Below are 11,785 nucleotides of genomic sequence, written 5' to 3' on the forward strand. Positions count from 1 at the left end.
TTACATTTAATTCAGTTCCTATGTTTGTTTGTTTGTTTTAATCCACTCCCCTAACATACAAGTCAAAGTAGTCAAAGTAAAAAAATCAAAATTTAAATGCTTTAAAAAATTTATGCTAAATCTATCTGGAAATCTGAAGGGTTATAGCAAGCATTGTGTTTTTAACATTTGACTATCATTGTTATTTATGCGCAGATTTTATTCATTTTCACTTTAGTAGGTTTTTCACTAAATGCGAACTCGCTATTCATGTTCAATGTTTATTTATTCTTGGAACACTCCGGCCTCCATACCTACTTTAACAAGTCATATTCAAAAGAAAACTCGTAACTCGTGTTTCCGGAGCTTTCCCAACGCAATAATTCATTTTCTCCCACAAGTTTTTTTTTTTTTTCTTACTGTTCCAATTCTTTTTTTTTTTTTTTTTTTTTTTAAATGAACTTTATTTAGAACAATTTTCTCCCACAAGTGAAAAACAAAACGTTTCCTTAAGTTATCAGCAGCCCGCCCCGCCCACTTTTAAACTTCGCATTCCTCTAGGCCAATCAGAGTCGAGAAGGCGAAGTGCAAGAGAAAGTTGATTGGTTCATTTAAAAATAGCATAAGCGCAACCACGCCATTTAAATGTTTTAAAAGTCGCGTGTTCCTCCTGTTGATCTGAAGTGTGGAATAGGAGAAAGGCGGATAAACTATACGCTTGGTCCACTGTATTTGTCGTTTTTTCAGGTGAGTAGTGAAATAAATGACACGTCTGAATGATGTAGACCGAGTTTGTGTTTTTTTCTTTTGCTCTACTTTAAACGGTTAACGGTGCAGTCACGTGAAACTGCAACATTTAGCTAACATACGTAGATGTGAATATGGTTTCCAGCTCTGTAAATGTCATACAAATTGTCCACAGTGACAGATATAGTAGTAAAGTCGTGTTTAAGATGAGCTACGATTTTTTTGTATTTAAAAACTAACGTTAACTTTAAGTCACGAGCACTAATCCATCAGCTAATAAGCTAAAATACAATGTTTAACAACAGGTTATTTATGCCTTGTTAAGCATATTTTAGTTTTTACCGTTGTGTGATTGTAAGAATGAAGAATACACCAAGAAACGAGCCTTTCAATGTATTGATGAATGAGAATAATACATAGTTTTATTGTATTTTATCTAAATATGTGTACATCTGTGTTTTGTATTTTTGCTGTGTTTTTTATGTTATGAATAAATAAATGAATAGAACTCTGTTTACCTGAATGGCAGGTAACATTAAAAAAAGGATCATGGGATCAAGTGAGAGTAAGATGACTGCATCTGCAGCCATAAAACCAGAGCCAGCCTTCAAAAAGACTCACATCAGTCACCTCATCGATCCTCGCTCCCCCTCAGCTGGCATAGAACGAACACCTATTCAGGTGGGTTACCTGGTGGATCCATTCATATATTTAAAAAAATCACAAAGTCTGAAAATAATGTACTGTCTGAACTCCAGAAAATGTGCAGTCATTCTTTTTTATTAATGAAGGCATGAACATTTTTACTTTGATCTTGAGGCCCTCTGATCCAAACTCTCTTCTGTACTCACATTTCAAAGACTTTGAAAAGCTTCTTGTTTGATCAGTGTGATATGTCCAAACTATAGAAGGTGTGAGGGGAACAAATGAGACTTTTCACATGTGCTTATACTCCATCTTTCCCAGATGGTGTGGAGTCTAGAAAGTTCACCCAAAATCCACATTTTGAAGTTTTCTCCAGTAAAGTATCAGAAAACAGATCCAAGATATCATTGCTTGTCGTTGATCCTTTGTGTAATAAACACGAAGCTGGTGCAGTTTAGCTGCTAAACTTGCATGTCACAACATCAGAAAAAAACTACCCTCTCATGGGGAATAGGTGGGAGGCACTGATAATTATTGACCCTGCTTTATTCTCTACACTACTTTTGTAAACTGTGGGGCAATCAAACATAAAACAATTGAATATTTTTGCAAGGTTGGGCAGCTTGTGTCCAAAACGTCTGCTGAGATGAAAAGCGAGTGCCCTGTGGTGTTCGGTGATCCACGTTCACCTACCATTGGCATTACCCGCACCCCTGTGAGAGAAGTTATGAGAGGTAAGTAATATATAAACGTAATAACTTTCAGCTTGACTTTTCTCACTTTATTTAAAATAAATAAATAAATTTTAAAAAATGACTTCCTTTCATTCATCTTTCCAGCAACAGTCGGGTCCTTTGCTCGTCGCCTGGGTATGATTTTCCACAGTGAGGTTGAAGGGAAACTCCCCGAAGGCCATCAGAAAGGCTTCAGTGGCGCATCAAAGAAAGAGGAGGACTTTATAAGTGAAGAGCTGGCATCGACTGAGCCCCTCCTGAGCCCACAGCCATCCAGCAACCTTAATGAGCATGCTAACTTACTGGTGCCACCTGTCCAGCCCCCTCTCCAGAGCGTAGAGAAATTGAGTCCTTTTGTGCTTCCTGAAGAGCCTCAGGTGGAGGTGGAGATAGAAACTGAAGCAGATATTAGCCTGGAGGAGGCTGAGGAAGCAAGAGAGTCTCCTCTTCACAAGAGACTGAGCATGAGCCTGATAACCTGCCACGAGGGCGCTCCCTCCCCCCGAGCCTTTGCAGAGGTCCATCATGAAAATATTTCATCCCCAGAACCTGGCACAGAGGTGGAGCCACTTGGGGATGGTGTGGATCACGCTTACGCCCTTCCTTCTGCTACCATTGAAGCAGACTCTCCTGTTGAACCTGCCCCCTCCAACACTGATGCTGATGATTCCCTTGCACAGCCAGAGAAGGAAGAAACTAAAGAGCTCGCTAAAGAAGCTAATTTGCTTCCATCCGGTCCACCATGTGTTCGTGGTCCTGAGCAGCCACAGGCTTGCACCGGCATCCGCTGCCCCACCTTTGACTCAAAGAGCCCCAGCCAGACTGTTTTCAAACCACAGTGGCTGGGAAATGGCTTTCGTCCGTCTGGGCTCAGAGCAAGAGGAGTGCAGGGGCTCGGTGGAAAAGGAGGCTCGTCTCCTCTCGCCGTCCGTGTGGCCGTTAAGAACGTAGCCAACGAAAACAAAGGACAGTCTGGAAAACTGAAGCAGAAAGGTGTGTAGGAAGTTTGTCACCTTTTGATTGTTTATGGTGAGACTGTATTGCTTTTCCTTTTTTAAACTTTTTTTTTCTTCAGGTACTGATGGCCGCTCTCCGCTGCAGATCCTCAAGAAGACCAACTCGCCCAGAGACCAGCGCGCTCAGGTATTTGTAGCTGTAATTTACCCACATATGGGCTCATGAAAGCAACATCTGTGTTTTTACTTGTCCAAAAACACAGGAAATTCACGTTTTGATTTCTTCCCAGATGAAGCTGAAGACGTCCACTCCCGACAAGCAGAGGGCTGGACAGATGGACCGCCGAGTGCTGGCTGTGTGTCTGGATAAGGAGAACCGATGAGGCACTGCACACACTGTTTTTTAAAATGTGCTTTTATGTGTATAGCTTCCTCAAACTATTTGTTGTCCTGTATATATTTAACTGCTTGTTGTTGTGTAAATAAAATTTGCAAACCGAAGCTTTAAATTTTTACTGATTAACTCTTATCTGTTATTTGGAGAGTTTTCTTGTTCATTTTTGTGGGCATTTAATCTTCGTCAACACCTAAATTATATTCAGAAATAACACTTGAAATTTAATATTTCTCCAGTTTGCAAAGATTGCATAGCTCACATGTCATTGAACTGACAAAGCGTCCTTGGGCAATGGTGAACACTTCGTTGCCCTCGCCTATCAGAGTGTGAGTGTAAAGTGTCTTTTCTATACCCAAGGCATGCTTTGAGTGAAGAAAAAGCACTATGTAGCTGCCAGTTCATTCAGCAGGTTACCTTGATGTCTGCTGAGTTGCTGTCATGTGATTGGCTGTTTGACATTTGCACTAACAAGCACTATAGCAGGTGTACCTAATAAAATCTTAGGAAAAACAAACATTTTAGCATTAATTAGATGTAGCCTTTTTTTTAAGTTTTTACATTTATTCAGTTTATTCATTTTTATTTTTTTGTCACAAGGAAACAACAGAAGAGAGAAGGGTGTGGAAAGAGTAACAGAAAATAAATAAACAGCACAGTAGTAAACAGTCTTTCTATACTCTAAATATTTGACTTGCAGGCAGATCATGTGGCCAACACTTTTCTATGAGTGCCAGCCGATGATCTGTTCTTGGAGGAGCAGCTCCTATTTATGGTCTTTTTACATGCAATATTCAAAAGGGAGGAATATCATCATATTGAATCGTGCCACTAGGTATCAGTCCCAAAAGCGTCACTGGGATCCTTGAAAATATCACAACCAAATATGTCCTCTAAAGTGTTTAGTGTCAACATTATTAAAGTCCATTGGTATGCTCGTAGTTTTGTACATGAACTGCTGTGACTGCACACTTCTACACAGTTTGTCCAGGGGTATATTTGTATGATGTGTACCTTCAATCACTCCATCATCTTCTGGTGAAATTCCCTTTTGAATCTCTGTATTATAATTAATGTATTATAACTTGATAGAGAACTTGTGTTTTGGAGATATTCACATGTACATGAGTATGGGCGGAGTTAAATCTGGACGATAAGATCATCTGTGAGTAATGCCATTATATGGTTCTCCTTAGCTATTAGTTCCTATGAGTCAAGGCCTCTGTGAATATTCCAAAAAGGGGTGAGCTGAGGCAACAACCCTGCATCTGTCTGACAGGTGATCTTTATTCTAGCATTTTTACTTGAGGCTATATCATCCTCATTTTTTTATGATTAATTTTAATTGATAATATGGGGATAAAAGAGGTTGGTCAAGGTGAAGGTTTTACAGTGTGGATGGGAGTGAGGCTGATTGAAGCAGTTTGCACTTTCACCTCACAGTAAGAGGGTCCCTGGTTTGAGCTCCAACTGGTGCATCTCTATGTGGGGGTTGCTTGCTCTTCCTGTGTCTGTGTGTGCTTCCTCTGGGTTCTCCTGGCTTCCTCCCACAGTCCAAAGACATATATGTTAGGTTAGTTGGTGTTTTTAAATTAGCTGGACGCAATATGTGAGATAGATGAAGAGCAGATTTTTAAAGATCTGCTCATTTATAAAATCAATCAGGGTTTGTTTAGCATGCAGCTGTGTGTAAAAAGCCTGCAAGGCTTCACATCTGAGCTTGTTAAATGCACAAAAAAACCTGTTTATCCTTAACAGAAACTACATTCTTATGCTTTTGTCTAGACAACTCAAGTCACGCTACAAATAAATGCTCACATTTTCTCTACAGTGAAATCAAAGAAAACAGAAGCGTGACTGACATTTCACATGCTTCACTCGTTTCTAGAAGGATTTGAATGCCAGAAATAAACATTTAGACTTGTGTAATGCAGATGTTTATTAGATAGTGCTGCTTCACTTTGTACAGTGTGTATCCACTCTGGAAAAGAGCCCGTTTAAATTAGAGTTAGATTGTTTTTTTCATTTTTATATACACAACCTGTCCTTCAAGTTTAAAGGTTTGCATGCAGAGGAAAAGTAAGCACTTATATACACATTCAGATGTACTAGCCAGCCATTACCATCCATGTACCACTCATACAAAGAGTCCTGTCCTGAGACAAATGGGTCATCTTTTTATGTAAGTGCTTAGCGAAGCATGAAAATCATTTTATTATCCCATCTGTCAGTTCAGCAGTTTACCCAAAGCACTTTTCAGGTCTAGCTACCGAGGGGTTAGGCCGAGTGATGAGACCCGAAATCCTGGTAAATATTGTCCATCGATCACATACAAAAACACACGCTAATGCAGACACCTGCAAGCTAGAACTCCATTTTAACTAAAGTTAAGAAAATGAACAGGAAGTAAATGTAAGCATCTAGAGAATCTACCAAAACTAACAACAAACAACAGTCTGAAACAATAAAGCTCATATTATTTATATGATTTAACTTATGCTATGATAGAAATCACAGCATGTTAGTAAGTTACCCAACACAACATATGCTTCAGCTGGACGTATTCAATTCTATCTCATCCTGTGTGCTACCGTTTCCATTTGGCAACTGTTCTCAAATTGCTGTAATTAATGTGCATCCATGTGAACCACAGTACAATTAACTACTGATGGGAATGACATTTGCTCAGACCCCCGAACCCAGAATTCCCCCATAACGTGAGAAGAAAGTTTGGAGCGCAACGTGATGGAGAGGAGAGAAAATCTTCACATTACAACCCCGCTCCACCGTTAGATAGGACTTGGCACAATTTGACATACCCTCTTCTCACCCAATGTGACTCCTCATCCCCTCCCACAGACCTCAATTTCTTTATATTTTCTTCACTTCACTAAGTGCTCTCTTTGCAATGAACAGCCTCAGTTCCAGATCTTGAGGAAGCTGTCCCAGGATCCCGTGCAGCACGCCATGCCATCCGTGGATACTCCGATGCAGCTCACTCTGTTGTCGTGACCAGCCAGCACACCTGAACAGCAGCAAGCAGGGAAATAAATGAGACAAAGGGTCAAACATTTTGAAATAAACTTCCAATTCAGATTTATCTCCCTGTTTTTTCTTTTAGTTCACTTATGTGCAAAATGAAACTTTACAAGGAAATGTAACTAAAAGAATATTGTGCGCTTGTAAAACTAATAATAGACAGGAAATGTAGTTTTAGTCTTTCTTGTTTGGTCAGATTTGTTCAGCAGCATTAAGAGGAGTTGGTGCAAATATTTATTGTCCCTGGGGTGTCTATGGGACTGTGTGTCAGGTGTTTGTGTTGCATTATATTACTGTATTGAAACCACAATGACAGAAAGAAGAGAGCAAACTCACTCTGGAAACTAAGTGAAAGGAATATAGCAGAAAAAAGATGGAGAAAAAAAAGTCGAATAACTCGGTTCCTCACCGACTCTCTCGGCTTTGAGCGAGTCCCAGATGTTGACGTTGAAGTCGTCGTAGCCAGCGAGTATCAGGCGTCCAGACAGGGAGGGGGCCAGAGAGGTCACCCCGCACATGATGCTGCTGTCCTGGTAGGTGATGAGCTCCTGGTCAGCTCGCATGTCGTACATCTTGCAGGTGGCGTCATCTGATCCTGTTATCACTGCATTACCGTTGGGGAAGAACTGGAGGAAATAGAAGTGGTTAGAAAGCGTGCCTCCTTGGACAGGACGCGCTGAGAGCTTTTCACACAATGGAAAAGGAAATCTTTTTTTTTTCTCCTTTGTTCTCACCCCAATGGCGTTGATGTCACTCTCGTGACCTCCAAAGGTCTGTCTGCAGGTGCCCTCCCTGATGTCCCACAGCTTAGCTGTGAAGTCACAAGCCCCTGAGATGAAAAACTTGAAGTCTGGGGACACGCCGAGGGACATGCAGTCTCCCTGGTGTCCGGCAAACACAGTCTTCTGGGTCCCCGTCTCAATGTCCCATAGTACGCTAGAAAGGCAAGTTTAATTCAATTTAAAGTGCAAAAAAATCAATTCAAGCTTTCTTTTGTTCAGTAAATCAAAATATATTCTTACCAAGTGCAGTCGCCTGAGCTGGTGATGATCTCAGTGTCGCTGAGGAAACGGCAGCAGGACAGGTAACCTGTACAACCACAGAAATACCACATGGGGCACCGCAGGACTCATCACAAAGGAGCGTTTAATTTCTGTTTCTTGTCATCTTCCTACCTGTGTGCGCTGCCAGCTCTCTCATGACCTTGACATTCCCATCCTTGCCTTTCAGGTTGTAGATGGAGCACATGTTGTCCAGACCGCCACAAGCCACAAGGTTTCCAGAAGGTGCGTAGGCACAGGTCATCACCCACGATGACTTGAGGGGGATGGCATTCACCTAGGTGTACACAGAGGACAGGAGAGCTTGTTTTCAGCCTCTGAATTTACTGTCGTGTATTTAGTTGTCTCACGATGGAAATTTAGATCCTGTAACTTTTAAAGGTATGTGCTTAAGTCTTAATGTTTGAGCGAGAGATGCTCAAGGCACAGTGAGAAGTACATTGTGTATTTTGGTGTGTTTGAGAGTGAATACACCCTGCAAGGTTTACAACCACGTTTACTTTGGGTTTAGGTATAGCTGGAAACAAAAATTCCTATTACCGGAATTGTAATAGACCTGCCCTTTGGGCTCTCCTACCTTGTTGGTCGTGATGGTGTCCCACACTATGAGTTTTCCATCCTGCGAGGCACTGACACACAGCCTGGGGGAGAAATGTGGATTAAAATCAGCAAAAAAAACCCAAAACATGTGAAGCAGAGGCTGTAACATTAAGAATATGCTCCCCCCTATCAATTTACTCAGTTTAAAGCAAATCTCATTTACCATCTCCCTTCTGCATATCTGGACTTTGCTCACTTTCCTCACAATTATTTAGAAAATTATTAGAAAACTATCAGATCTTGGCTGCAACACACACAAAAAAGCAGGTGTTCTTTCAATTTGTGCAGCATGTTGGGTAATTACTTTGAATCAGTGGACCAGTGCATTGCATAGATCTTGGCAAGATGACCCCTTAGTGTTTTCCTGGTCTTCATCTGGACACGCCCCACCACTGTGACCCCAGCTACTGCCTCCTGCAGTGTGGTATCCTGCACCGCCTTGCGAGCTGCCTGCAGAGCACACACATACACACACAAAGTGCCGTCAGGAATAATATGTGAACACACGTCAGACAGAACAGTATGTGTATTATGCTGGATCTACCACAGATGATATATTGTGGCCAACTTACGGTAATCTGGTCTTTGAGACTATCTGCCTCCTTTCGAAGTTGCTCCATTTCACCCATGGTGATCAATCAATAGTGGGCTGTAGAGAAGATGTCAGAAGAGGCCGTAGTCCTGGGAATAAGAAGGAGAGTTCCGGTGAAGCAGCATGAACAAAACTCAGTCACCAAGAAATCATAAAATCTTTGCCAAGTCACCCGCGCTATCACTCCATCCCAGAATTTTACCTGCATTTACCTGTTAACCTCCCTACTGCAGGTCTCCAGGTAAGTGCTGCTTTGCAAGTCAAACCACCCCCATCTGCTTTGCAAACTTTTTCTAACTTCGCAGGAACATACAGAGAAACCCACAAGACACACCTACACTCAGACACGCACGCACAAGCAGGTATGAATATTCACCCGGTTAAAGTTTGCTCTTCAGACGATGTGAGAGCAAAGATCCTCACCCTCAATGTACACACAAACCAGTATGTCCTGTAATGATGCGTATCAGCTCTCACTCGCTGCCTCTCAGCTTCACGGCAAATTCACAACACTTGTAGAGGAATTTGTGCCATTTAACACTCCAGCTGAGCTCTCATCTGCTGCTGATGGCTATTAAATTTGCTAATGTGATGATTAAATGAGCAATGTTTAGAGGTACAACCAATCGCCTAATGGTCAGACTCATAAAGTGTGACAAATGTAATCAATGCACAACTGAAGAGGCAGCCAGAAAGTCAGAAAGTGGCACAGAGAAGTTCAGATGGAAAAGCACGGTGTTAATTTCTCGGGCGAAGCACCACAATATAAGCAAACTTTAAAAAGAAAACACACCCTTTTCAGTTTCTTGTACAAATATTAAAAGTTACTTCTTTTTCTTTCTAAAGCAATCAGTTTTCATGATGCCATTTCCTTTATCTTACCTTAAAAAGTGACAGGAGGGAATACTTGCGCTGATTTTACCGTTTGCGTCCCTGCAGCAATCTCTCGCTTTCTCTCCCCTCTACTATTTGAATGAGTGTCCCTGTCAAAACACATGACCAAGTGGATTTGCCTCTAATTTGTTTGAAGTGAAAAGGAGAGGAAGGGAAAGGAGGGAGTGACTCTGTAAAAGAAAGAGATTTGATTTAATTGTTTGCCACTGGGCTTTATGTGTAAAGCTAAAGTAAATGGATGATGGCCTGATGCGGCGCTCCAAAAACACACACCAGCCACAGCAGCTACACTTTGGGTGTAGCTTTCTTAAACTGCTTACTGATACGTCTTCCCTGAAGTTTCTGAACCAAGGGGGATTTTAAAGCCTTTGCTCCAGATGTGGAAATTGCTCCAGTAATGAGCGTTTTAATGACGCTTGAGTGTTTTAGTCGTGCTATTACCCTTTTGCCATTGTGTTCCTGGGACCCTGCCATTGTTCCGTGTGATTAAATGACTGCTAGGGTGGTGGGATGGTGGAGTGCATTAACACAAACAGAGGGAGAAGTGGAGGCAGAGGGAGGGGAGGCAGGGGGTTGAAATAAGGGGGGGTGGAGGGTAAGAGGTGAGGCAGGAGAGTGAGTTTTAAATCCTACTGGCTGAGATTTTAAGGGATGCCTTTTGAATCAAATCTGCTCTCATCCGATTACTGACTGCTCTTTGCATCTGGATAAGAGATGGAGAAAGGGATGGGGCGGCAGATAGGGGCATGAGAATGAGGTAGGGGGCAGATGGAGGAGGTGGGCAGAGGGAGAGCTGGTGAAAGGTGGGGCAGGGGCCATGAGTATGGCCAGTGATTCGACTTTGAATCAGATAGCTCCTCAAACAGTTTCCCTCTTATATTCTTGAAGGGGATGTTAAGAAATTGTTAAATGGCAGCGAATTATTAGTTTATGTGAAATAACATTTATGTCACTATTAAGATGTTTTTCATTGGCTTTAATTAAACCGTAGCACTCAGTTTGCATCACAGTGAAAATGTCAGCCTGACTTCAGTCAAAGCACCTCTCCCTTCTCCACCAACAGTGTATATGACTTCTTTTAAAAGGCACACTGTAACAGATCATTTTTTTCACGTTGCATAAATGCCATCGACCACTTCTTCAACTCTTAAAACTTCAAACAGCCGATGCTTTGATTCTTAAGTTTACACGGAAAATAATAACTGGAATAACTTTAGGCAGCTCTGTCATGCAGATTATGTCCGATTGCATTAAGAGTCAGACCACAAAAGGAGTTTGTTTTTTATTCAGATTATCAGAGCATACAATTAAATCACTATTGTATGCTGATCCCGTGCAAATCCCTCATCTGCATGTGCTGTAAGCAAAAGATGAAACGCAGCTAAAGACATCGGGTGTGTATCAGTATAAATGTGACATCTCCATACTCGATATTTAATCAGACTGTTTTAATAATCAGCAGGTTTCCAGCTTGAGAAGAACTCTTACACTTCTTTTCTGAAGTGTAGGAATCACAACACTCAAAACAACCACATTTAAAAACGTCAGAAATATGGACACATTTTTAAAAGATATCAGCCGGAAATGTGTTCAGGTCCGTTTTGTATGACCCTTGATGCCCATGAAGCATGACACCGCAGCATATCCACAAAACTGAAAACTGAAAACATCAATGTCTGCTGAAAGGAACACATGACCATCCACTTACCAATCGGAGACTGCTATCGAGGTGTTCTGGTGGATCTTCAATCCCTCTTCCTGCGGCGGCCTCCCTCAGGTAGCTGTCATAAGTTCAGCCTGTCTGTTCCTACTCTTTCCTCCACTCTCGCTTTTGGTATTGCGGACAGTGCGGTATTCCTCACTTGCCTCACTGCTCCTATGAGGAACAAATGAGGATTGGAGGGATGAAGGGAGATCAGCAATGAGGGGATAAACCCTGGGATGGAAGAGTAAGGGGGAGGGGGGGCGGGGGGGGGGGGGGGGGTGTGTGATGGTGAAATAGACAGAAAGGGAGAAGAAACAGTGGGTGAAACCAAACAAGGTGCAGAGCATGTCTGTAGGGTCACAAGACATGAGCCGGGGTGAATCCAAGTCAAAAGACTAAGAGATGGAAATCGTGGAGGGGAGGGAGAAGAGGATAAATA

The 11,785-nt window shown here is 42.0% G+C and overlaps 2 protein-coding genes across 4 annotated transcripts; one reads left to right on the forward strand and one right to left on the reverse strand.

The window, feature by feature from the left end:
• The first annotated feature begins 606 nt into the window (after nt 1–606).
• On the forward strand, nt 607–3,570 carry cdca3 (cell division cycle associated 3). Its single transcript, XM_084942589.1, has 6 exons — nt 607–726; nt 1,256–1,407; nt 1,985–2,105; nt 2,211–3,098; nt 3,181–3,248; nt 3,352–3,570. The coding sequence occupies exons 2-6, from the start codon at nt 1,276–1,278 to the stop codon at nt 3,442–3,444; spliced, it is 1,302 nt and encodes a 433-aa protein (XP_084798715.1). The 5' UTR covers nt 607–726; nt 1,256–1,275; the 3' UTR covers nt 3,445–3,570.
• Nucleotides 3,571–4,031: 461 nt separating this feature from the next.
• On the reverse strand, nt 4,032–11,582 carry gnb3a (guanine nucleotide binding protein (G protein), beta polypeptide 3a). 3 transcript variants are annotated; one of them, XM_084944599.1, is made up of 10 exons: nt 11,350–11,582; nt 9,630–9,730; nt 8,728–8,836; nt 8,460–8,605; nt 8,133–8,196; nt 7,670–7,832; nt 7,517–7,583; nt 7,229–7,430; nt 6,904–7,120; nt 4,032–6,480 (listed from the first exon to the last, which is right to left on the reverse strand). In XM_084944599.1, exons 3-10 carry the CDS (start codon nt 8,782–8,784, stop codon nt 6,374–6,376), a joined length of 1,023 nt encoding a protein of 340 aa, XP_084800725.1. In that variant the 5' UTR covers nt 8,785–8,836; nt 9,630–9,730; nt 11,350–11,582; the 3' UTR covers nt 4,032–6,373. The 3 variants fall into 3 exon arrangements, with proteins under 3 accessions (XP_084800725.1, XP_084800724.1, XP_084800726.1); XM_084944598.1 differs by having other exon boundaries at nt 9,630–9,811; XM_084944600.1 differs by lacking the exon at nt 9,630–9,730.
• Between the last annotated feature and the right edge of the window lie 203 nt (nt 11,583–11,785).

Source organism: Perissodus microlepis, chromosome 11 (genome assembly GCF_051167445.1).
Source record: "Perissodus microlepis isolate ML-2025 ecotype Zambia chromosome 11, ASM5116744v1, whole genome shotgun sequence".
Taxonomy (NCBI): domain Eukaryota; kingdom Metazoa; phylum Chordata; class Actinopteri; order Cichliformes; family Cichlidae; genus Perissodus; species Perissodus microlepis.

Bases quoted from the DNA above. Each gene is read 5' to 3' on its own strand.
- cdca3 (XM_084942589.1), top strand. From the start codon at position 1,276: ATGGGATCAAGTGAGAGTAAGATGACTGCATCTGCAGCCATAAAACCA. The intron at 1,408-1,984 runs GTGGGTTACCTG...TATTTTTGCAAG, and splicing joins TAGAACGAACACCTATTCAG to GTTGGGCAGCTTGTGTCCAA. The intron at 3,249-3,351 runs GTATTTGTAGCT...ATTTCTTCCCAG, and splicing joins CCAGAGACCAGCGCGCTCAG to ATGAAGCTGAAGACGTCCAC.
- gnb3a (XM_084944600.1), bottom strand. From the start codon at position 8,784: ATGGGTGAAATGGAGCAACTTCGAAAGGAGGCAGATAGTCTCAAAGAC. The intron at 7,833-8,132 runs GTAGGAGAGCCC...GTGTACACCTAG, and splicing joins ACACCATCACGACCAACAAG to GTGAATGCCATCCCCCTCAA. The intron at 7,431-7,516 runs GTAAGAATATAT...TTGCCTTTCTAG, and splicing joins AGCTCAGGCGACTGCACTTG to CGTACTATGGGACATTGAGA.